The sequence below is a fragment of the Lepidothrix coronata genome, unplaced genomic scaffold (assembly GCF_001604755.1).
Source record: "Lepidothrix coronata isolate B3197 unplaced genomic scaffold, Lepidothrix_coronata-1.0 Scaffold40, whole genome shotgun sequence".
NCBI classification, from domain to species: Eukaryota; Metazoa; Chordata; class Aves; order Passeriformes; family Pipridae; genus Lepidothrix; species Lepidothrix coronata.
This window is the reverse complement of record NW_016690220.1, coordinates 2760143-2785014: the sequence shown is the minus strand read 5'-3', so window position 1 is coordinate 2785014 and position 24872 is coordinate 2760143. Positions and strand designations below refer to the sequence as shown.

At 39.9% G+C, this 24872-nt stretch overlaps 1 protein-coding gene and 1 long non-coding RNA gene across 4 annotated transcripts in view; one reads left to right on the top strand and one right to left on the bottom strand.

Annotated features, from left to right (window-relative positions):
* ELP2 (elongator acetyltransferase complex subunit 2) overlaps nucleotides 1–12546 on the bottom strand; it is a 38554-nt gene extending 26008 nt beyond the window's left edge. For all 3 annotated transcript variants that reach the window (XM_017813269.1, XM_017813270.1, XM_017813271.1), the window contains exons 1-6: nucleotides 12397–12546; nucleotides 12216–12294; nucleotides 10398–10483; nucleotides 8503–8653; nucleotides 7209–7286; nucleotides 2554–2618 (exon numbers count right to left, since the gene is read on the bottom strand). In XM_017813269.1, coding sequence (XP_017668758.1) covers nucleotides 2554–2618; nucleotides 7209–7286; nucleotides 8503–8653; nucleotides 10398–10483; nucleotides 12216–12294; nucleotides 12397–12528 — 591 coding nt within the window. In that variant the 5' untranslated portion in view covers nucleotides 12529–12546. The remainder of the gene's footprint in view (nucleotides 1–2553; nucleotides 2619–7208; nucleotides 7287–8502; nucleotides 8654–10397; nucleotides 10484–12215; nucleotides 12295–12396) is intronic.
* Nucleotides 12547–12634: 88 nt separating this feature from the next.
* Nucleotides 12635–17137, top strand: LOC108496506. The gene is made up of 3 exons (XR_001874496.1): nucleotides 12635–13071; nucleotides 14637–14831; nucleotides 16794–17137. It is a non-coding gene; the product is annotated as an uncharacterized LOC108496506 (long non-coding RNA).
* The last annotated feature ends 7735 nt before the right edge of the window (nucleotides 17138–24872 follow it).

Here is a 24872-nt window from a genome sequence, read left to right as displayed (position 1 = left end):
TTAGAAAGAGCCTAAATTGTCTTTGAGTCTCTTACTCCACTTTTCAATTAGGCCAAATTATTTGGGTGAAACCCAGTCAAACATGCACTGCACCATCTTCTCCTAGAAGCCAAGCTGAATATAGAAATGTTTTGGTTTAAAGCTCTATCTTGATCCCCTGGTTTACTTATTTCCCCTCCATAGGCCACATCCATAGATATTATACCTCAAGCAGGAAGACATATAATGATTTCTGAAAGATTTTTCCCTGGATACTTTCATAAATCAATACCCTCTTTCAACAAGTCAGAAAAGCAAATAGTTTATTTTTCTCTCTACTACTTAACACAGAAAGGGATCTATGGGTAGGGAATCTTAAAAATATTTAAAGCCTGTCCATTCAATATCATAAACCAAGCAGTTGTTAATGAATAAATGTTTCAACTGTAAAATTAATGAGTTTACCAAAAGGTAGCCTGAATTAGCTAACTGAAGATGCCTCATCCTCCCTCAGCATCTAACAGTGCCCTTTAAGTTTCATTAGAATGCCCCGTCATGAATGTACATTCTGTCTCTGGATTCATACAATTTTTTTTAGGATGTTAACTGAAGTAAGTGGTTTACAAGAGTCACAATTAACAGGACAGAGCCACAAATCCTTACCACTGAGGGAGTAACAGAGTTTAGATTCTAATGACTCTCCTATGCTAAGTTCTAGTAAAAAATGGTGGGACAACGGTAACACTTCCTTCAAATACCTTTAAGAGTACTACAGAAGCCATATAAAAAGGTGTCAGCAGATCTGAGAGAATCTGACTAAAGAGGAGAACCTGCCTTTAGCAGCTAGGAAGGAATTTATGTCAGAAGGCTTGCAAGGATGTTTTAATTCTGTTAGCAATGCACCACACAAGCACTTTCACAAGGAATCAGATTTGGTCTCTTCTCTTTGAGACCTACACAGTCCACTTAGTTAAAAGAGATGTTCTGGAAAGTTAAGATAGGCACCAACAAGAAGTCCCACCTCACTTAAGAGATACTCTGAACACCAACTCTGCCAGAACAGCTGGTGAAAACACTTTCTAAAATTGAAGGTGTGAAAAATAACACATGTAAAATAAGAGAAAATTACTCATCCCTTGTACAAATAAAGTTTTCTACTACTTCCAAAAAAAAGAAAACACTACAAACTTGCTCATGAAGACGAAGATGAAACTTGAATAAACAAGTTACCTTTCTTTATCCTCCACAGACTGACTGCATTTAAGAATGGCTAAGACTACTGCTATACTCAAAAGTTTGGCCAACAATTGGCAAAATAAGTTATGTATCTCTGAACATTTTTGGCAGTCAAATCTATACAATTTGTTAATCTGAATCATACAAGAAAACAAGTTACAGACTCTGAATGAGAAAAATCAACTGCACAGCCCCTGAGATAAGTCTTTCTTTAGCACACTGAGAATCATGTGGCATTCTGCCATTGCTAATTCCCACAGAATTCACTAAATTAACTCACGAGCTAAATAAGAAAAAAAAAAATTTAAAATCTTAGACAGCACCCTTCTTTTCTGCTTAGTGTCACAAAATCACTGAACATAGCAGACAAACAAGGAAGTACTTATTTTATTGATAACAACACCAACCAAAATATCTTATTGTTGTATATGGCAACACGAACTGGCAAAATTATCTATAAAGTAGCTTTAATCTTTCTCAGAAAAAAAAAAAAAGAAGAAAGAAAAAAGGAGTGTCTATTCTTTAATCTCCAAGGGCACTGGGCCTGAACAGATCCAGAAGAATACACATGCCAGTTTCCATGGGGGTTTCTTAGCTTCACTGGTGCGTTGGGGCAGTGCTTGTGGTTTGAGGGGTTTTTTAAGGGAGTGAGAGAGAGAAAAAAAGTGACACTGACTTCTGTTTTGGAAAACAGTCATTCAACACATGCTTTAGAATCTAACAGATGCAAGGGAGGACATAATGTTTTTCTACTGCTCCAAAGGAACATTCATCTGTATGAAAAATTAAAATTGCCAGCTTCCAAATAATACATGAAAAATGTGTGTGCTTTTAGAAGATCAGATACTCCTAAAAATATGTTTTTTGATGTTCAAAAGCATTCAAACATCAAGAGCATACTTAGTGTAAAATTATACTTAGCGTAAAATACTTAACAAAAAAATAAACATAAAATTCCTCAGATATAAATCATAACAGTTTTATTATAAGAATTTATAGACTGAAAGTAATATCATTTCCATATGAACCACTCAATGCATGGATACTTAATAAAGAAGGACAGTTGCAGCTATTTTGTGTCAGTGGGACTAGAAACACAGGCTATCTTGACACAGGGAAAAAAAGTTAAGAAAAACTAACACTTTCATACACTGAATCCAACTTCAATATTCCGTATGTGCATTTCACCATTACCTAGAAAAATGGATGAACTATTTGAAAAGGGGCACTTGTATGTGAGGGCTATCTAGACACAGATAGTACTTAATCTACAGCACATATGAAAAGAAGCAGAAGAAATGAGTAATGTTCTAAGCAAGAGACAAAAACTGCAATTACCTGACCATTCTGCTGTGTGAACAAACTTATTTTGCAGTCGTCACCACCGCAAGCCAGAACTGGTACTGGAAAGGAAAAGAAAGTCTTCATTTTTCATAAAATCTAATACTCTAAGATATGAAAAAAATATAAAGCTAATTTAAAAATTAATATAGTATTAAGAAATATATTACCATCTACAGACAGGCAAGTGTGATACCACTTTTTAATGTTTTCTACACTACATGCCTAACACTATTTGAAATAGGCTAGTATCTCAAGAACACAAAACTCAGAAGTTATTTTGGCATGCAAGTAATATCTGCAAATATTTAAGATGCCAAAAAGAGTAGTTCGCCTCACGCTCCCATATCTGTAGGAAGTTCAAGGTTTTTAATTAATTATATTTTATCGATATCAACAGGTATTTGCTCTAAATAAAGTGGAAGTAAGAAGCAAAACAAAATTACTCAAAACTAATGCAGTTCAAGTTCCCAAATCAACTGAAGTAAGTTTAGGTGAAGTTAGTACAATTATTATACAGCAAATAAAAAGACAGACCAAAAAAGGAAGACAGATCACCACTATCTGTAACCAAGAATATGAAAGCAAAGAACATTATTATAAACGTACTCAAGTCTTGAGTAGTAGTTTACTTCCACCAGCTATCCTAGAAAGTGCATAAACCCCATAAGTCTATTGAATCAAACCAGGCAAAGTTACGTCTAAGGGTAAAAGAAGAGAAGTTAGGCAGTGTATTAGTTCATCTCTCCCATAGAAGATGATAGGGGGAAACAGGTAACCCTTACTCTACTCTTTTTTTAGGACCTAAGGATGAAGTACTACTGCTAGGGACTGAAATACTAAAAGAAAATGAATTAATTATAAAATTATGAAGAAATAAGTTCTCAGGGCTAGACATTCACATTTCTCAAGTCTGGGTAGAAAACAACATACTAAATTCCACTAAAATCAACTATTTCCTTTACTGTGGATAGACCAAGATCAACTTGAATATTCATAATACTTTTATGCTGGATGCTAATTTCCTCTTTCTGCTTGTCCCAAATCTGTGCCTAGTTATCCGCTGTTCCTCTTGCACTTTTAAGTTGCATTCCACATTCTTGTACCTCCATCATTTGCCACTTTTTTCCAACATCTAAGTCACATTTCACCTCCATCTCCCCCTCATTTTACATAGGGCTAAAAGAAATCCCCCTTTGAACTGGAAGCAATGAGCTGTTGTGAAAGAAGACCTGGTTGTCGGGTCCACAGAAACTGGGCAAGAATGAGGTTTTCATCCACAAAATACAATACAATGGATGTTCTTGGAAACAGTCCATTACTCTAACCATATATTTACTCCATGGAATGAAACTTTAATAAAAACAAGGACAGAGTTATGATCTAGTTGCTGTAGCAGACAAATGCAAATAGTTTCACTCAAAAGTTCTATCAAGAAATGTGTAACTGGCAAAAACAGACCAGTATACAGTTTCTAGCTTATTAGAATCTTACTGAGATAAAAGTCCTACAAAGGAAATAAGAAAAGTAAGTTGGATCAGCAAAGCTTTTTCAAGTTCACTTGCTCTTTTTTCCATCTGTTGTAATTCAGTTCTGAGGAGACAATTATTTACTGTCAAAGGCCAAGCTACATCATGGCACTTATCCAAGTGGTAGGAAGAAACCCAGAATGTGACAAAAGAGCTGATCAAGATTTGTAAAATAGTAAATCCTATTCCCAGCATTTTAGAAGCAGAGTTCTGCAGACAACCAACCAAAACAGCACAAAGATCTTCTTCAAGACTCAGAAACAAATGTACAGAAACTCCTCAACTAAGAGACTGCTCAGTAAAGTGCTTAAGCTGTATTCCAGCTGCAAATGACTGGTCAGATTTTCATGAGAAGTCTATCAGCTTTCCCCATTTGACTTCTTCACAAAAATGGGTCAATTTTTTTTTAATAATTTATTTTTGAGGACAATCAGTTAAAATACTAGGCATCATGAACATCAATGCCTTCTGAAAGCTAAAGCATCCATTGTGTACGAATCAAATTTCAATGTAAGCTTTACATTTCTTTGCTTGGTGAAATTACAGGTTACCGCAAATGCTTCTAGTTTAGAAGTGTAGTTTACGATTTTCAGAAAAATAATTCTGTATTTAATTCCTGACTTAAGAAATAAAGATTTTCCCCAAGAGAAGAGATTTTTTTACATCTTAATACAGCTGACAACACAGCCTTCATAAAGATTTCAGTGCAACTCCTGAAGTTTTCATAGATCATTTTTCCCTGAAGCTCATAAAAATTCCAAATTGCCACTACAGATTAATGTTTCTGACAAAATGATCAGTAGAGATATTTTTAATAATATATTTTAAGCTACTTTATTTAGATTTCAGAATTAACATACTTCTCTGAATAAAAGCATTTCTGTTATATGGATGATTATGTCAGGTTTATGGAGAAAACAGAGAACATGACTATGCTATATTAAAAGCCCCTCTATAGATTTCTCCAAGAAACATTTCTAATAGTACATTTGTGGTTCCAAATCTAAACTATTCTGTGACAATTATAACAACACAGTTCATTGGCACTAAAAACACCGAAGTACAGGAATTTTTTTTCTAATTCCATACAAAACCTATGCAAATAACTTCTCATTCGAAAATAGTTTCAGTTCTTCAGAAATGTAAAGTACTCTTTCTCATGTTATGAGCACTGTGTTACTTCGGATAACTAATTTGAATGGGGATGGAAAGAGTCCATAGTAAAGGACTGTCAAGCTCTTAACATAACTTTCAGTAAAATTGTGTTTGGGGGACTTTGGAAGCTTTTCACAGCAAAAGAAAATGCTTACTATTCCACCATTTAAAGAAGCTCCAACTACTCTATGCAATTTTGGTTTCAAAAACATTTAGTTTTAAGAATTAATATGATAAATCTTAATTTAAGGTGTTTCCAAAGCAAATAGTCACTTCTCTTATATACAACATTAAACAGATGCACTACTCTAGAATGTGACTATTTCTTATCTGTACAGTATCATAAATGAAGAAATAATCCATTGCTTTGCAATATGAATGATATACTCATTAAGCTGGCACCACAGATGCTTCATTTCTAACAAAATTCATATTGGAGATAATGATTTTAATTTATCCTCAAGCCTTTTAACTTCATCTCAACAACCATCTGTTAGCACATCCACAGGAGGAAAAGAGAGTGAGGTTTAAAAGCTCTTTACTGGTGCAGACGATGCTTTTGGTATCAGACACACCCTGAAAACAGAGACTGGTATTTTCAAATGGGACAACATATCTTGATAGAGCTTCCATATCTCCCAGAATTATCACAAGCCAAAGAATAAAATAAGCTGGTGAATAACTACTCTGGAGGCATATAAGCAAAACAACATATCAGTGTGAAATGCATTCAGCAAAGAGTTGAAAACTCTAGATACAGTAAGAAAATTTAGTACTTTTTCTCTTGGGACCCCAGCACATCTCCATCCACGTGAAAGACTGTAATGATACTTAAACAAAAACTTAACTTGTGTATCTGGCTTGAGGATACATGTAGCGTAAAAAAAAAAAAAGGCTTCTACATATTTGCAAAAAAGAATGTGCCTGTGGCAGGCTACAAAATCTGAGCATTTATGTTAATAGAAAACTATATAAACTATACTGAACAGTCAGGTTAAACTAGTTCAGCCTCTCAGGTTTTTTCACATTTAAGACTGAACAGGTGATAAGCACTGCTTGTTAATCTGTAATTTTCAATGCAGGCCTGAGAGTTCTTTTTCTGGCTCTTGCCCTTCAATTCAAGAACAAACATCCACAGCAGCACCATAAGGAGTAGGTGCAACTACTGGTGCAGCCTCGCCTTGAGTCCTATGTGCAGTTTTGGGCACCACGATACAAAAAAGACATTAAGCTTTTAAAGAGCATCCAAAGGAGGGCAACAAAGATGTGAAGGGTCCAGAGGGGAAGCCATATGAGAAGTGGCTGAGGTCACTTGGTCTGTTCAGCCTGGAGAAGAGAAGACTGAGGGGAGACTTCACTGTAGTCTACAACTTCCTCGTGAGGGGAAGAGGAGGGGCAGACACTGATCTCTTCACTCTCGTGACCAGTGACAGGTCGCGAGGAAATGGCACGAAGCTGTCGGGGAGGTTTAGGCTGAATATTGGGAAAAGGTTTCTCTCTCAGAGGATGGCTGACAACTGGAACAGGCTCCCCTCAGAAGTGGTCACAGCACCAAGACTGACAGAGTTCAAGAAGCATTCGCACAACACTCTCAGGTACATGGTGTGACCAGGGCCAGGAGCTGAACTAAATGATCCTGATGGGTCCCTTCCAACTCAGCATATTCTATGATCATCCTATCCTATTCACATACAGCATTGTTACCTCCTTTTAAAGCTCTCCGTTTCAAGAGTTCAACTAAAAACTCCATTTCAGTGTCATTTTGAATACACTGTAATCAGTCAGTGTTCTAATTACTAAGAAGAGTTCATTGAAAATCTTTAAATACAAACATCAGCTTAGGTTATTCCATAGAAAACAAAAACTGTGGCATAAGAGTCTGGAGTCAGTCAAGTGAAAATTTGTTTGGGGGATTTCTTAGATTTTATGTTTCCTGCATTGATATTCAAGATGTGCAGCTGTACTTACCATTGCTGCCAGGCAAGAAGGATAAGCAGACATCCATAACAAATCCATTTCCAAACTGTAGAATTTCAATGCATTTAGCTGGAAAACAGGAACAGACAGTGTTGATCTTATTCTCTGTAAGTAATACAGTTGCACTGTCCTTTCCTAATACATTATATAGTTAAAATTTCCCATCCATTTTTCTCTTAAGGAGCTAAAAATCTTCTACACTTTTTAGAAGCCTAAATAATAACATTATCTTCTGTGAGGCCATAGAAATACATCCAGAATCAGTTAGAAGATAAGTCACTATTCTCCACTGAGTATTAGAGCTATACAGCTTCACTGTGATAACACATCAGAAGCAATAAATATTGCAAAATATATCCTGTGGCAACAACATTCACTACACAGGCAGCTACAACTGAATCCATTTGCTAGAAAAGTAGCTAGAGAGATGAAGAAAAACCTGCAAACACCTCTGAGATCTAGAAATGGCTAAACTGGTAAGCCATCCAGATCAAAATAAACAACAGGACAGCAAAAAAACCTCTCTACAGCCGAAGAATTGGTCCCTCCATCTCTGGAACCCAAAACAGCAAAACAAAATGGAAAGGACAGGATTTCACAGTGTTTTCTGGGAACATGAGAAATGTGTTCCAGCACAAGGGACTGAAGATTGGCACCTCCCACCTATCTCTCTCATGCAGGCAAGGGAATGCAAAATCTTCAAATACACCAGATAAGGAAGAAAGTACCTCAAGAGATGCAGTCACTACAACTCAACTAGCAAATAACACTTTAAATCCAGATTATCTACCCTATTTATTTCTTATGTATTTCAAAAAGCTGTTTTCCCATGTGTCCATGCAAGAGTGTAGTTCACAAAAAGGTCAAGATCCTGCTATCCTAAACTTCATTGGACTCAAATCAATAGTAACAAACAAGTGACACCTTTCTAATGCCAGCATTAATAATTGTACTACATAATTTTACTTCACATGCACATACAGCTAGTCTGCTCCCACGTTACAGGGCAAAATGATGGCTCATATAATCAGATTCTGAATACATATTAAAAAAAAGTAAATTTAGCCAACACATCACTGATGAAAAATAAAGGTAAATCATTCTGCAGAACAAATCTGACCCAAGGCTTTAAAAGAGCAATACAGTGTTTTGATGTACCAAAGTCTAAGAGAAATCAACATAGTTGCATTAAAAGATGTTAGTATTTAGTCTATTACTTAAATGGATAAGCATTCATCACTTTTATTCAGCCAGTATGTTGTCCCTAATGTTACAAAAATGTTACCTTCTGAACCATGCCGAGACCAGATTCTCACAGTGGAGTCAGAAGCTGCAGAAGCTATTAGCAGGTTTAGGTCAGGTTCATCTGACTGGTAGAGAGCATCCACAGCACAAACGGCTTCCGTGTGGCCTTTGAGGGGAACGCTTTTGACAGGCTGAACAGAAGAAAATGTTACAAATTTTTAAATTCCAGTAACTTATCCGAGAGAATTTAATACTGAAAATGAGTTCTGTACCTGCAATGGCAGAGCATCTACAAACTATGCTTAAGCTATAGCATATTCTAAGAAACCCAGAGAAAGGATACAGCACATAATGAACATTAACTTGATTTTGCTCAAAGCTGAACAGAATTAAATGTTGCTGTGTACACTATACAAACATCATCAGTCCTTGAGGAAAGTTTGAAACAGCATAGAAGTTAGGAAGAGCACTTTTCCTTCCTTTTTCTACTTCTCTTGCCCCTCACCCTAAGGAACATCTCACAAAAGTCTGGAGAACCTTGGTGAAGGAGAACAGAGAACACAATGAAATAGAAGCACTAGAGCAGCTCTAGCAGCAATGTTTAGTGTGTTCTCACAAATCAAACCAGCTTTTTATTCCTTCAAAATGACAACATGAAAAACAAAACCTCTAAGTCTAGACTTAAGCATCTACTTTCTAAATGAATAAATAAAGGTGATTCAATTTGCAATCTGTTCCTGATAAACACAAAGACCAAAATGACTTTAATTCTGCAACTACCAATCATCCAGCATTTATACAAATTTTATCACAAACATATCTGACATCTCTTTCCAAAACATAGCTTGGTATGCTCCAGCAAGAATTTTTGATCGGTCTGATATAGAATTCTGTCTGTTTTTAAGAGTTTACACTAGTCTAGAACTGTCATTAAAATGTGTATATTTAGCCATATTCTTTTGCAATGATTGCCATAAGGCTGTGCACCACATCAGCATAAAAAGTTAATAAGAAGTCTGTATGTTATCTTAAATAAATGCATAAATAGTTACAATGGATCAGGATCAGAAATAACTTACTTCCAAGAACATTCCCACATCAATTACATTCTCCCTACTATGCATTTCCCCCTACTATGCATTCTTATGCACTTTAAAGTGCCAAGCCTAATCTAGTTTGAGACAGCCCGTGAAACGAGTTACCTACACAGCCATTCAGAAAACAATGCCTAATAAGCAAGATTTTAAAAGTTAGATAATAGAAGGTTTTTTTCATCTAAATTTCAGTTCATTCTGAAGGCTCTATTACACAGGACTCCATCTTTTGCCTTATATTTTACAGTATGAATAATAAGTTAGCATGTCTCCTTTCTTTTCTCAATTTCTCTGACAAAACTCAATTCTTCCACCCATTTTTTAATTTTATTTTTGTTAAGCACCTACCCCAACTTGTATACCATCCTTCTAAGACTACCTACAAACAAACATTACACTGTTGCACAGATTGACTGGAAATCACTAGAAATGGACATAAGGAAATGAGGAAGGAGAGTACAGAAAATGTCAACTCAGAATGGATCTCATAGTTTGAAGATTTTAAGGCGGTTTAAAGAAAAGAGCCACATGACATCAGAAAGCTGATGAGTAAAGAAGAGACAATCAAGATCTTTCAGACATGCTAAACAAATCCACTTGATGACTGATTAGTTAGTTAATTTTCTGATTTGAAAAAGATCAACAATAGAAAAGAGGAAACAACATTTATAGTAAAACACAGCACGACATAATACCAACAATTACAAGGATACACACATGGGATTCAACAGTCAAAGTAAAACAATGAGGTATGAACCAGAAATATGGACAAAACAGATAATTTGAGATTAGTGAGAAACTAGTGAAGAGGGAGTTTTGAAAAGGGGTTACTCTAGCTTACCTGATTATTCCATGTTTCTACACCATTCCAGTCCCAAAGAATAAGTTGTTTATCAGATCCACCAGAAATTAACTCTGTTTCAGAAGCTAAAAAATACGTTTTGGTAAGTTTTGAGAACCCTTACCTTTGTAACAACAGACAACAAACATAAGCCGTTACATTGGTTACAAGTCAGAAAATATCACTGGTAACCAAAGTTTCCATCAAAATAAAGTATGGCTAATAGGAATTGCACTGGGCAGAACAGCTTAAGAGCAAATGTATTACCTAACACAGCATAAAGAGAAAAGTCACAGGAATATTTAAAGTTCTGGATGAATGTGATAAAAATATCTTTCCAAAAGAATGTCAAATCCAACACTGTAAATTAATATTTTGGGCTTTTGTTTGGTCTTTTTGAAGGATAGGAAAATACAGCAAGAGAAATCTAATCAAACAGAATTCAAAGGTCCCACATGAAAATTTAACTCCCACATTCCCTGAAAATAATTTCTTTTAATCGGTTTTAAGAAGAATTTGTTTTAGTGCAATCAGTTGAAGGATGGCAGGTCTTATGACCATTAAACACTAATGTTTTCACCTCAGTACATCTCCTCCAAAAAGGCAACCTGCACATTACATTAACAGTCTAATCAATGGCCCCATTTCTCTTTGTCAGTAATTTTCCATAAATGTCTAAGGGCAAGAATAAGTGCCTTTGAACAGTGGACTAAGCAACGCTAAATCTTGGAATTACTATCAAGCAAAAGCCTCCTAAGTGTCTCAAAGATTCCTATCCATCTAAAGATCATAGTTTTTCATGGATATGAACTCTATGCAACTTAGAACTGTATAGTCAGAGATTGCTCATAAGGCACTGAGAATCAGTTTACAAAGTTAAAACAGGCAAGACTCCAAACCCTTACTAAAGAGCCCGGTGGCAGCTCAAGCAGCACAGCCACCAATCTCTCAGGAACACTGCAGCCCTGGGCAATCATCCTCCCAGGGCGCCCTTGGCTGTGAGGCTGGAAGCAGACAGCCCAATCAAATCCCCACACTCACTGGGAAGCTCACCTGGGTTTGGCAAGTTACATTCCTGTGAGGAGTGATGTCAAATTGAGGCCACACCTCGAGTACTGTGTCCAGTTCTATGTCCCTCAATTCCAGAAGGACATTGAGGTGCTGGAGCAAGTTCAGAGAAGGGCAATGGAGCTGGTGAAGGGTCTGGAGCACAACTTTATGAGGAGCAGCTGAGGGAGCTGGGGTTGGGATTTTTTAGCCTGGAGAAGAGAAGGCTCAGGGGGGACCTTAGCTCTCTCTTGCAACCACCTGAAAGAAGACTGTAGCCAGGTGGGGGTTGGTCTCTTCTCCCAGACAGCTAGTGACAGGATGAGAGGATACAGTCTTAACCTGCATCAGGGGAGTTTTAGGTTGGGCATTAGGAAGAATTTCTCACAGAAAGGGTGATTAGACATTGGAATGGGCTGCCCAGGGAGGTGGTGGAGTCACCGTTCCTGGAGGTGTTTAATGAAAGATTGGACGTGGCACTCAGTGCCATGGTCTCGCTGACGTGATAGTATTTGGTCATAGGTTGGACTCAATGATCTGAAAGGTCTCTTTCAACCTAACTGATTTTGTTATTCTGTGAAATACCTACTGCAAAGCCTAGTTTAAGGCGAGAGGATACGCTGCAACTCCCCATTTCCTTCAGTTTACAGCGCAGCCCCTCCGTTGCCGGCCCGACCCTCCCCTACGGGGAGAGCAGCTGCCCGGCCCCGAGGGGAACCAGCTCCGAGCCCCCCGCGGCATCCCACACCCGAAGAGACAAGGGTTACTCACCGCGGTCCCGCCGGCGGACCCAGCGCACGCAGTTCACCCTGCCGGCGTGGCCCCGGAGGGTGGCGGCCACCCGCCTCGCCTATGGGACACAGAAAGCACCGACGTGAGGGACCGGCCCTGACCCGGCCCCGGCCCCGGCCCCGACCCCGGCCCCACCCGCTCCACAGCCCCATCAGCTAACCGCAGGGTCGTAGAGGACAACGTCGTGGCAGCTGCCGAAGGCGAAGAGGCCGCCACGGCCCCAAGATACGGCCCCGCCACCCGCCCGGTTGGCGCAGCAGGCGACATGACAGAGCGACACGGGCGCCGCCATCTTGGCCACCGCCGCGTGCGCGACCCCGCGCGGCTCCCTTGGCAACGACCCCGCGAGGGGCGGGTCCGGGGGAGGAGCGGCCTGGGCAGCTCCGGGCGGATCAGTGTGGGATGCTTGGGGTGTTTTTGGGGGAGGTCTTAGTTTTAATCTTTATTGCACCTTTTGCCAAGCGCTCAGAGGTGTAAAAGGTTTAAAACTTTTCTGTTTGGCTGGAGGAGGGGGTTTTTGTTTGTGTGTATAGAAGTTACAGAATCACAGAATCGGGATGGAAAAGACTGAGGCCATGGAGTCCAACCTGTGACCTAACACCACCTTGTCAACTAGACCATGGTGCTAAGTGCCATGTCCAGTCTTTCCTTAAACACCTCCAAGGATGATGACTCCACCACTTCCCTGGGTAGTTCATTCCAGTGTATAATCACTCTGTGAAGAAATTCCTCCTGACGTCCAATCTGAACCTCTCCTGGCACAGCTAAAGACTGTGTCCTCTCATCCTGTCACTAGTTGCCTGGGAGAAGAGGCCAATCCCCAACCTCCTTTCAGGTAGTTGTAGAACATGATAAAGTCACCCCTGAGTCTCCTCCAGACTAAACAACCCTAGTTCCTGCAGCTGCCCCTCACAGGACTTAGCCTCTAGACCCTTCACCAAGTTGATTCCACAGGTACTAGGAAAGAGCTGAGTATCAGAGATCATGTCATTGTTAGCCATTTCTAGTCTGGTTCAGTCACTTGTGAAGCCACCTTCTGATAAGGATTCATGCTTAAATTAAGTCACTGACCTCGGGGTGTGTTTATTACCATGTGTATGATGTCCTAAAATTAGTGTCACAGAAAGCAGGAGAATTCGCAATGAGCAATGGTCAGGGCCCAGACGGGTGATCTGAATATGTTTGAATACCTCTGTTTTTCAAGAAAGGATGTGCTTGAACTGCATCAGCCATTTGGCTTCACAGGCTCAAGGGTTTTGCCAGTTCCCAGTAGCTACAGGTGCAACCTGCTGCCCCACAGGCTGTGTAGGAGTCTCAGTAGGACCTTCAAGACCTCCACTCTGCCTCCAAATGCTCTGCACCACACATGCAGAAGGCCCTGGAGTAGAGGCCAGGCTGAAGTATAAATGGAGAACTCTGCAATGAAAGTGTGGAAAGGCAGAGAAACAGAGATGTGCTTCCTGTTCCCAAATCGCACCTGGGATATCCTGAAATAATTAAAACTGAACTGAAAAGCTGGAAAGCCTGGGCTAGAGGTAGAAGTCATCTCTATGGGGCTGTGCAGGGAATGAGGCAGGGATCAGGAAGAGAAAGCAGAAAGCAAGCAGACATCCAGAAGAAACACTCTGCATACCATAGGGAACACTTTGGGCCCTGAAACTTTCCTGCCAGGCCTTCATCTCCCCATGTGCCTGTGTGTTCTTGAATGCTGGCTGTCAGCAGCGCTGTAACCTGACACAAAAACGTTCCAGCTAGGCACAGTTTTTTCCAGAGGGTATGAGAGGAAGGAAGCTGTGCCTGATCACACACAAGATACAGCCAGAAATGTTAGCTGCTAAGGGAACAAATGACTCCTTGCAGAAAAATGCATGGATCTAGTAATCAAAGCATGCTTTAACTGAGGAGTGCTGTCCTGAGGTGCCAAGGATGGCTGTACAGCAGTCAGGTTGCACAGCAACCCTCTTCTCAGCAAGCCCTGCCAGGGTTGGAGTCAGGGCTCCGGCAGAAGGAGGTCGGGCACTGCCAAAAAGCTGGGTCATGTTATAGGAGTTGCCTCTGTTGCTGTGGGAACAAAGCTGGCTCTGACTGTGATTGTAGGCATAAGTGTAGGCTTTTCCAAGATGGATTGGGTGAGGGATTCCTCTGTGACACAAAAAGTTAGCTCAACTGATTGATAACCCACTGCTGCTGCTGTCCTCTTGGAGAGGTTTGAGGTGCACATTATGCTGGAGGGTGCAAGGGCACTGTACCTCCATGCTGCAGGGTTTTGTGGCACTGGTCCTCTCATTCTTAGGCCACCACCTCGAGGATGGTGCTTTCCCAGCCAATTTGAGAGAGCACATTGTAGAGGGTTGCTAGTGCCAAGTATTGCCACTGATTGCCTCCTTTCTCCAAATAAAGGTCTGTCGCTACGACCTTGTGTCACTCCAATACTGCCCAGCACTGCGAGAACTGGGATAAATCAACACAGATTATGGACTTGAAAGTACCATGAGGAATGCTGTAACAGCACCATGGCAGCATGGCCAAAAAGCGCAGGAAGCTGGATTTGTGTCAGGACAGATCAGCCCAGACAAGCCTCATTTCTTACTTTTTGTAAGTATTATGTCTGACCAAGTCCTCATTCACGCGAGACCCTGAGCCTTGGGTCTAACCCAAGAAAGTTTTTTTGTGAATTCTCTTGAAACTGAAATATCTTGAGGATAGTATATGAGAAGTTCAGAATATTGGATAATTATAACAGAACCAATATGCCTTTTAGGAATGTGCTTTATAAGGAATTAATGGTGATGGTCAATGATGTTACAAGGATGAAAAAGGACTAGTCAGCAACAGCCAGTCTTCATTCATAGCTAATGTCCTTATTCAATTAAAATCTGTCCTTGCTGTTTTCCTTCATAGTCCTAGAAAATAACTTCACTTTTCAGAAATATATGTAAAAATAATCTTTTGCTTTTTGCCACCTTTGGTGTAATTTTTGAGGCATAGGAAGAGCTCAGTTCATTGAACAACAGAAATAGTTGCTGTGGTGCCTAAGCAGACTTCAAAAGTCACTCCATAGCTTTATTCACATCTTTTACATGTCCCAGTTTGGTTCTGCCAATGGAGTTACATCAACAAACTCCCATAAGGGAGTTTGTACTTACACTGACAAAAGGTTTCCTGAGCTTAAAATAAATTTGCTAGTTAGTTAGATGTTGGAGTAACTTCAGTTATTCCGTTATTGGAATAAGTTTGTTCCAATAGTAAAATAGTAGCAAAATAGTAATTTTGATGGTAAACTCATCTCTGCAAGACAGGTTTTGCAGGCAGAGGTGGCTTAGTGCTCTTCACATGCTCCCTACTCAACTCAGTTATGCTTACATCTTTATGATAGAGACTGAAAAAATACACCAGTCAAAAAGTTATATATAGTATTTAATATATTTATCTATGTCTAAACATTGAGATGAAAATATAATAACGTTGCAAATGCGTTTTCATTTCCTGCAGAATGTTTCCAAAGCATGTTTAGCATGTTTAGCCTCATCTTTCTTTTCTTGTTTTCTGAGGAAAATATGGTGTTGGATATAAATTGCATGTATTATTAATTGAATACATGTTGAGAAGAACTCTAGTCTTTGCTAGGTTAAATCAAAGTTTTATGCTTTCTGTTATTGGGTGGAGTCTTGTTGATGTAGAGGAACACATATTAATAGACAGGAGTCATCACACATGATACTATGAAAAGCAGCAATTGCATGTTAGGTTTAAAGTTATATGTAGTTTAATGCTATAGAAGAATGTTCAAAAGTTGCTAAATTAGCAAAGCCAAGTCCTCAGAGGTTGGGAGGCCTTGTTCTTGTAAGTTTTTGACCTTAGCCTATCTTTATGTGTCTTCATTGTATACTTGCCTTATGAAGTAATTCCTAATGCAGTTCCCTCATATACAAGTTACTGCTTGCTATTTTTACTGTAGGTTGCTTGCCTCCAATATCAACCTGGACAAATAGTGTCTGGAGAATAAGACAGCTATTCAGTATTTTAATTTCTCCTCATTAGTTATATCATGGCTGTATAGTAGTCTTAGCCCAGAATTATCTTTTTCCTAGTAGCCTTCTTCTACAGCCACAGCACCTGAATGTCTCAGGAAAAAATTTACAAGTTACATTTTTTCTTTATAAGATAACTGTTAGGCAGAGGGGTATTATTATATTCATTTTCTGGGTGACAATTTTTTCATAGACCAGAATTCATAATAAAATCACAGACTCATACAATGGTTTGGGTTGGAAGGGACCTTAAAAATCATCTACTTCCAATACCCCTCCCATGGTCAGGGACACCTTTCACTAGACCAGGTTGGTCAGGGCCCCATCCAACCAGGATTTGAACATTTACAGGGATGGGGCAGCCACAGCTTCTCAGGGAAACCTGTTTCTGTGCCTCACCACCACCACAGTAAAGAATTTCTTCCTAATATCTAACCTAAACCGACTCTCTTTCAGTTTGAAGCCATTCCCTCTCGTCCTACCACTACACTCCTTGATACATAGTCCCTCCCTCTCTTTTCTGTAGAAATCCCCCTTTAGGTACAGGGAGGCTGCTCTAAGGTGAACCCAGAGACATCTCTTCTCCAGGCGGAACAACCTCAAATCTCTCAAGCACCATATATCTTCAGTGATGAAGTGCCTGTTGTGGAAGACAAAGAATAACATCCAGAAGAGGAGCAAACCACCCACAGCATCCATTGCCTCCAGCTTGGATTGAGAGGCTTGAATTGAAACTTGGAAATCAGATTCCAGCACTGGGGCACTTCTGATGGCTTGCTTGGGGCCAAGGTTTCATCTGTGGGATCAGAGCAGGAACATTGTGAAAATAAATAATAAAAAATAGTGACCAAACCCATAAAGACGAGTTTAAATTACTTCCAAGCTTCACAGAGGATACCCCATACAACATAGAGAGGCTAGGAACAACTCTCTTGCCTTTGACATGTTGAGTACAGATCCAGCCTCTTCCTTTTTGCCAGCTGTGAGATCTACTTTGGAAGGCCATTTCAGTGCATGAGGAATACTTATGGGCTTGCTGGGATAAAAAAAGCAGATATTGTCACTTGAATAGGTTTAATTTAAAATGTTTAGAATAAGTTTTTAGAAACAATTTCTCCTTTAATTCATCTCACTGAAGACTGAAATCTGAATGATGCTGGTGAAAGAAGTTGAACTGAACAAATCTTAACTATAGCTATTTCCATTTTTCTTGAAGGCTGTATTCTAATTATTTTATGAATAGCTTACATCCCCGCTGCCAAAATGGGTTTCTGATTTTCTAAAGAAAAAATAAATTAATTATTTAGAAATATCATTCAAAATTAGTTCTCCAAACAATGATTGTAATTGCTGGCTGAAAGAAATTCCACAGAAAATCTCTCTGATTTTCTTTTTAAAGGAAGACCTAATGCAAACATGACCTAGAAAATTGCTTAGGGAAAAAAAAAGAGAGAAAAAGGATGAAACAGCTTGTCACATAATCCAATTGATTATGCATTATGTTTTTGAAGCAGAAGCTCTAAAAAGAGACATGATAATAGGCATTCATTCCAGAGGGTGTACGTGTATAAACACACACACACATAAAAGAAAGAGTATGTGGAAATGCCATCTGGAATACTTAAAATCATATTTTACACTTGCATTCTGTATGTAGGTTTGGTATGGCTTCTATAGGATATTGTTTCATACCATAGAATAATATCTTCCAAACCCCAAAATAAATTGGGTAATAATCTCCTGACACATTTCTTCATTTTGAAAAACCCAAGCTTAACATGTTGAATTATGGTCAATGGATTATTTTATTTGTACACAAACATATATATATACACACACACACATAAATATATATGTATGCAACAACATCCACTGCATATATATTTATAATGGATTTGATCATGAAAGGTTGTTGCACAAATTATATGATATTTAGTAATCTCCAGAAGGATAAGCCTGATCCAAAGCCTTCAGCAGCCAAACAGATTCCCAGTATTAGATGAGGCTGTGAGTCAGGGATCTGGTTACTGACACTAGGAACTGGCAACTTTTTTAAACTGTATGATAATGCCACATTTCCCTGTTCTTTTTCACTGTCTCACACCTGGTACCTTGGTGAGCACAGGTAGGAAAATTAATAACCTTCTAACCTTCCCATCTGGAGCTGTCACGGGTTTCAGCTAGGAGGAAGCACAAACAGCATTACAAATTTGTATGAGGAAATCCCCATTTCCAGTGCTAAGTTCTCAAAGGCAAACGTCTGCTGAGTCTCAGAGCTGCAGGGGAAAGAGGAACATGCCACAGCATATTCAATACTCATACAGCAGCCTGCTTGTGTTGGGTCATACTTCCTCTTCTAGGAAAGGTAACAAAAAACTCTCTAATTTCTGTCAAACTACAGTTTCCTTTTAAAAATTTGGGGGGGGAGGGGTGTTCTTTTTTTTTTTCCTTTTGCTATTGGTGTGTATTGGTGTTCGAAGTTTCTGTAGTAGACAACAACTTCTCTGGAGTATTTGATAAACTGCTATACCACAGGTTATAGATGAAGTTGTAAGAAAGGTTTGAACCTGTCCTGATGTAGTGGCCACAAAGCGCCCTGTGCCATTTAAGTTGGAGTTGGCATCACAGGTGACTATTGTTTTTCCCCTGTCACCCACAGCAGAACACAGCTTGGGCAAATGCCACAGGCAACAGAGGAGAAATAAAAACAACTTTATTTTGAAAGGCGGACATATGCTTTCTGTTTAATATGGCTCAGCTTATATAAGCAGCTCAGAAGAAGACTTCATACCACACTAGCATTAAGAAAACATTGTTAATAAGAAAGATGTTTCCTACAGAGATATAAGGCTGAATAATAGTTGATGGGAAAGAAATTCAGAAAGTAAAAAAATTGACTGAACACAAGCAAAAAAAAATCCCAATGGTAAATCAATCAAAGTATCCCAGATTAGGAAATTGCAGTGTACTGAACAGGAACTTGTAATACCTCTTCAGATTTAAGGTAGTGAGAGCTGCTTTGCACCTAAATCTAGAGTTCAACTTCCTTCTTCTAAATAACAATTCAAAAAAACATACTCTTTGGACTTCTAGTTAGTATTTTGATAGTTAAAATTGACTCAGTGGATAAAATGGAAAAAAATGAAAATTAGTTTGCATAAGGAAAACACCATGAAATGGAGAAAATATGAAAAGCTACATTAGTTTAACCACTTGGAAAAATATATACAACATAACTCAATCTGGCATTTCCAAGCATATGAGTTAACTCTCATGTGCTAAAGTGTTTTAAGGCAAGTTATTTTGTTTTAATTTTTATTTGTTTTCATTCATAAACAGAACATTTAAAGAAGTAAAATACTGAAGCAAGCATGTCTAGAGAATGAGGGCAAAAGCAATCTCTGCACCAGTGAGCCTTACAGGACATTCTGCAAATAGCTTTGCATGAAAGAACCAGGCAGAAGGGGCACCTACCAAAAGCCTGCAGTGCACACTGAAATTCACTCATGAGAATCAAACTTCTGCACACTCAGCAATAATAATACTCTGACAATAGATGCTTACCTTTCATGCTGCATAAACTGTCAACAAAACCAAACTTACACAGGGCTAGAGTGAATTTTTACATCATTTTGAGGACATAAAAAGATCTCATTTCATGAAGGAATATTGGCAAGGTAAATTGCAATTTTCCTCATAGTTCCTTCCCCAGTTCTCCCATTTCTTTCATCCAAAAAGTCCTTCATCCATATTATCAGCTACAGCAAAACTTTATTGTGCATCAGACAAACAGGTGAAGAAACTTTCATCCACCCACTTTCAGTCCCACACTATTCCACGTGTCTTACTTCAGACTCTTGAAGCTCCAGTGTCTCCGAGAAGATCCAGTCCCTCTCTTTCTCATCACCCCTGGTGCTGCAGTCTGCTGACCTACTCCTGCAGCTTCTTAACTTGGTGACACAGATCTTCAATGAGGACACATCTACTACAGGCTAGAAGACCGTCTCCTGCTGCCCCAGCCTCAGTGAGAGGCCCTAGGCATTCCCTACAGGCCAAGACATGAAGAGGCCATTCCCTACAGGCCAAGACGTGCATCCTCCTGGAGCTCTCTCTGGGTCAAGGCCTCTGGCCCTGCTTAAGCAGAAAAAGGTTGGACAAGACAAATTTCAGATGTCCCTTCCAAACTCAGCTGTTCTGTGATTCTATGGGTCTGTTACAGGGAAATCGCTCCAGTGTCTGCTGGGGACTGTATCCTGCCGTGCATCACCACCATTGCTGAGGACATGGATGCGGTTCAGAGCAGAGTTGCTGTGTCCTTCTGCACAAACTGTTAAACAAACTGCTGCATCCATTTGCTCCCTCAGTCACCTCCTTTATGAAATGTTTTCCTGCTTTTGCAATTTGTCCTTTCAGTAGTGTTTCTTTTAATAGCAGGAGCTGGACCTTCAGAGACCCCATCCAGCCTAAACCATAGCGTAAGTCGCATATTTGCTCGAACAGGTGATCATATTTTCAACAGACATTGAATTCTGAGTTTATTCAACTCTTCTTCTCCTTCTGTAAAAATGTGGACAAGTCTGTAACACATTGAGTGAGCAATTGGCTGATGGATCAGGCTCAAAGAGTTGTACAAAATGGTGTTACATCAGGCTGGTGGCCAGTCAGCAGTGGAGTTCCCCAGGGCTCAGTTTTAGGGCCAGTGCTGTTTATTGCTACAGGAACCAAATATAAACTAAGTAAGCTTGCTGAAGTTGAATCCTTCAAGAGCAGAGAGGCCTTATAGAGAGATCTGGATGGACTAGAGAACTGGGCAACCAACCGTATGAATTTTAAAAAGAGCACGTGCCAGATTCTTCATCTGGAACAGTGTAATCCTTGTTATACAAACAAATTGTGGGGCAGACAGGCTGGAGAGCAGCCACACAGAAAGAGATCTGGGAATTTTGGTTGATGACAAGTTGAATGTGAGTCAACACTGTGCCCTGGCCACTGGCTTTCTAGCCAGGAGGGCCAACATTGTCCCAGGGTGCATCAGGCAAAGCATCACCAGCTGGTCAAGGGAGGTGTTTGTCCCACTCTGCGCTGCACTGGTGCAGCCTCACCTCAAGTCCTGTGTGCAGCTTTGGGTGCTACAATGTAAGAAGGACATCAGACTATGAGAGTGTGTCCAAAGAGGGCAACCAAGATGATGAAAGGTCTTGAAGGCAAGCCTTCAAGGAGTGGCTGAAGTCTCTTGGTTTATTCAGTTCTGAGAAAAGAAGGCTGAGGGGTGGCTTCATTGTAGTCTACAACCTCCTCAAAGGTGGCAGTGGAGGGGAAGGTGCTGACCTCCTCTCTCTGGTGACTAGAGATAGAACATGAGGAAATGGAATGGAGCTGTGTCAGGGGAAGTTCAGATTCTTCACTGTGATGGTGATTGGTCATTGGAACAGGCTCCCCAGGGAAGTGGTACAGTACCAAGCCTGTCAGAGTTCAAGGAGCATCTGGATGATGCTCTTAGTCATATGGTGTAATTTTAGGTAGTCATACGAAGAGCAGAGAGTTGGACTAAATGAACCTTATGGGTCTCTTCCAACTTGAGATATTTTATGATCCTTTTCCTAGTCTCTAATTACATACCAGAAACTTTTTTCCTTCTCATCTCCTTTTCCACTCTCCTATTCACTTCCCTGTTGCCCTAACTTCTGCACTGTGTTCAAGAACCAGCAATCCTGAACATCCCTGCTCTACTGGGCCTTATGCACAGGGCTTGAGCAGCCCATTTTTTAGTGTGAGGAGTCGCATTAGGAGGGAGCTTGCTGTCCCACACCAGCCTCAGCTGTGCTGGGGTCTGCTAGGATGGAAATAACCTTCCAACCTGTTGGAAAACTGTCTGCTAGCGGGACACCCCACTCAGATAATCTGTAACTTACAAAATGGTTGAGAAGGGTAACTTCTGTTTGGATCAGGGGTGGATCACAGCTCTCCTGCCTGGGAGAGAGCTGCCTTTGGAGGAGCGAGTAACCCCTGTCACTGTTACCCCAGGCAGGCGCACGTGTGTGCTGGGCTGCCTGCCCAGAAGGGTCCTTGAGCTGTGCCAGGCTGCACAGGTCCCCTGGCTGTGGTGTGGAGCCACCTCAGCTGCATCACAGTCACAGAGCTATCTGTGGGCAGCTCCCACACTGTACCGCAAATTTTGCCTCCTACGTGGCCTTGCCTTTATCTAACAGCAAAAAGTTCTGTGAGCGTCCTCTGGGAATAGAGTAATTTTCTTGTGAGAAACTCCTATATTAGCTCAAGTTATCAAAAGGGGGAGAGCGGGAGAATGTCTCTCCATGGACAGGGTCTGCTCTCTGCAGAATTCCTTGGGGAAATCCATGTGGCTCCATCCAATGCTGCATAAGCGCAAGAATGCCCAGCATCTGAAGGGATATGAGGTGTACTCACTATATATATTCCTCTTCTTTTCTTATCTTACAAAATCTATTTTATTAAGCTGTTTAGTTTATGGCCTTTCTTGTTGATATCCATAATGAGCCCTGCTCTGTCCCTCTCCCCCTTCACCTCACCCCCTGCCCAGTGCAGTACAACCTCCTCTGCCTTTTCCCCACTCCAGGTGCCCTAGGGTGCTGTAACCCTGCCCCCTTGGCCCACTATGTCTCTGCACCATTAGCTCACTTCCCACCTGAGAGCCAGCCCTGAGAGCCAGCCTATAGAAAGACTTTGAGGTGCTCATGAAACAGCGTACAGTCCAGGTACCAGGGGCCGAATGACTCTGTCACCTACCTCAGCGTGTTTGCACTACATTTACATTTCTCAAACTATAACATGTATAAATTAGTTCTGTTTTTACTAAAACAAACAAACAAAAAACAAACAAAAAAAAGAAAAAAATTGACAGATGTGCACTGAAGAGTTGCACACATGCCTCATGCAGAAACCAGCTAATGGGAGCTTGGAAACTGTGTATCATTCCCAGCCTATTCATGGTACAGCACACGTGCTTGATAATGCTACCAAGTCACCCAAAAATATATATAGCAAGAAAGCAAGGAAAAGGGGAGCTGCTGACATGACTTTTGCTTGCACACTTTTCTGGTTTTTGTTTAGCTCTTTGTAAGACTGGCTTTAAATTATTCCATTTTCCGTGGCCCTTTGCCTATTTTTTTCCCTGACTGTCATTAGTCATTACCTGATTTGTACTGGAAGTGCTTAAGATCTGGGGAAACCAAGGCATTTTGTTCAGCTGTTTACACGAGGCTTGTGACAGATGGCAAAACTTTATTCTTAACGAGGAGTTTTTCCACCACAGTCTCCAGTGAGGGAGTTCTCCCTCTCTGAGCCTGCAGTGAGCCCAAGGTCACTGCGGCAGGACAACCTTAGATGAGTATCAGGGAAAAGCATGAGCCCTACGGGGGGTCTGTACCAGTCTGCACATGCCATGAACTTAATAGGTGGTGGTATTACCCTGAGGACTGTTCTACCTTTTGAACACCAGGGTGTAATAATAAGGATGGCAAAAAAAGAATAAACCTTTAGCCTTGGGGAAAACTAAAAAAGATGCATTCATGTTGGAGCCAAAAAAAAAAAAAAAAAAGTGTTATTTACTTGGACTTTATTACAGCCTGCATCAAATATTAGTCATCTTTATAGAGTTTTTAGTAGAAGGAATTACTAATTTAATTATAATAAACCAACATTCCTACTTTATAAAACAGTAAAAAACTAACTAAAATATTAGCAGGTAAGCTGTAAAACCATAGAGCCAGCTTCTGGTCATATTTGAAGGAGATAATCTCTAATAATTCTGTTGTATTTTTCCAGACGTACATCAATGGAATTGTATCACAACCTTTTCCAAATTCCTGATAAAAGTCATCAATATGAATAGAAATAGAGTTATGATTTCTCTTGTATATTTGTAACTTTCTGTATAAAAATTAATATCTAAACAATATTTTCTGATCCTCTTTTGAATATGTAACATCTGTTAGGAAGTAAACACAGATTTTCTTGTACTGTATAAAAGATGTTGATGTTCTAGAAAATGCTAAGAAAATGTTTTAAACATTATCTTTTTTTTTAAACATGATCCTTTTTTTTTTCCCCTGAGATCTGTGAATAGAATATGTTTTCCTTCTTACTATTTCCATCACATACAGGAAAATTATATTTTCTTTAATTTAATCACAGAATCATAGAATGGCTTAGGTTTGGAGGGACATTAACGATCATCCAGTTCCAACCCCCCTGCCATGGGCAGGGACAACTTCCACTAGACCAGGTTGCTCAGAGCCCCATCCAGCTTGGCCTTGAACATTCCCAGGGATTCAGAGAATTCCTAGAATAAATATAACCTCTCTCAAGACATGAAAAACATTACAAGAGTTGTCCAAGGCTGATATAAATTGTTATACTTCTCTTGGAGCAAATCTTTGGTTGTCTGCATCTTCTCAGGGTTTGCTCTTCTGAACTGTGATAAAGAAAGTGGAATTTTATTCTTTACTTTACAAACTGTTCACTATGCCCAGTAAACTATGACATGAATCAATTTATTGTAGCCCTAATACGTTATAAAATTCGTCTTCTGAATGTTGGAAATTTGTTCAATCTTTTTCAGGACTGC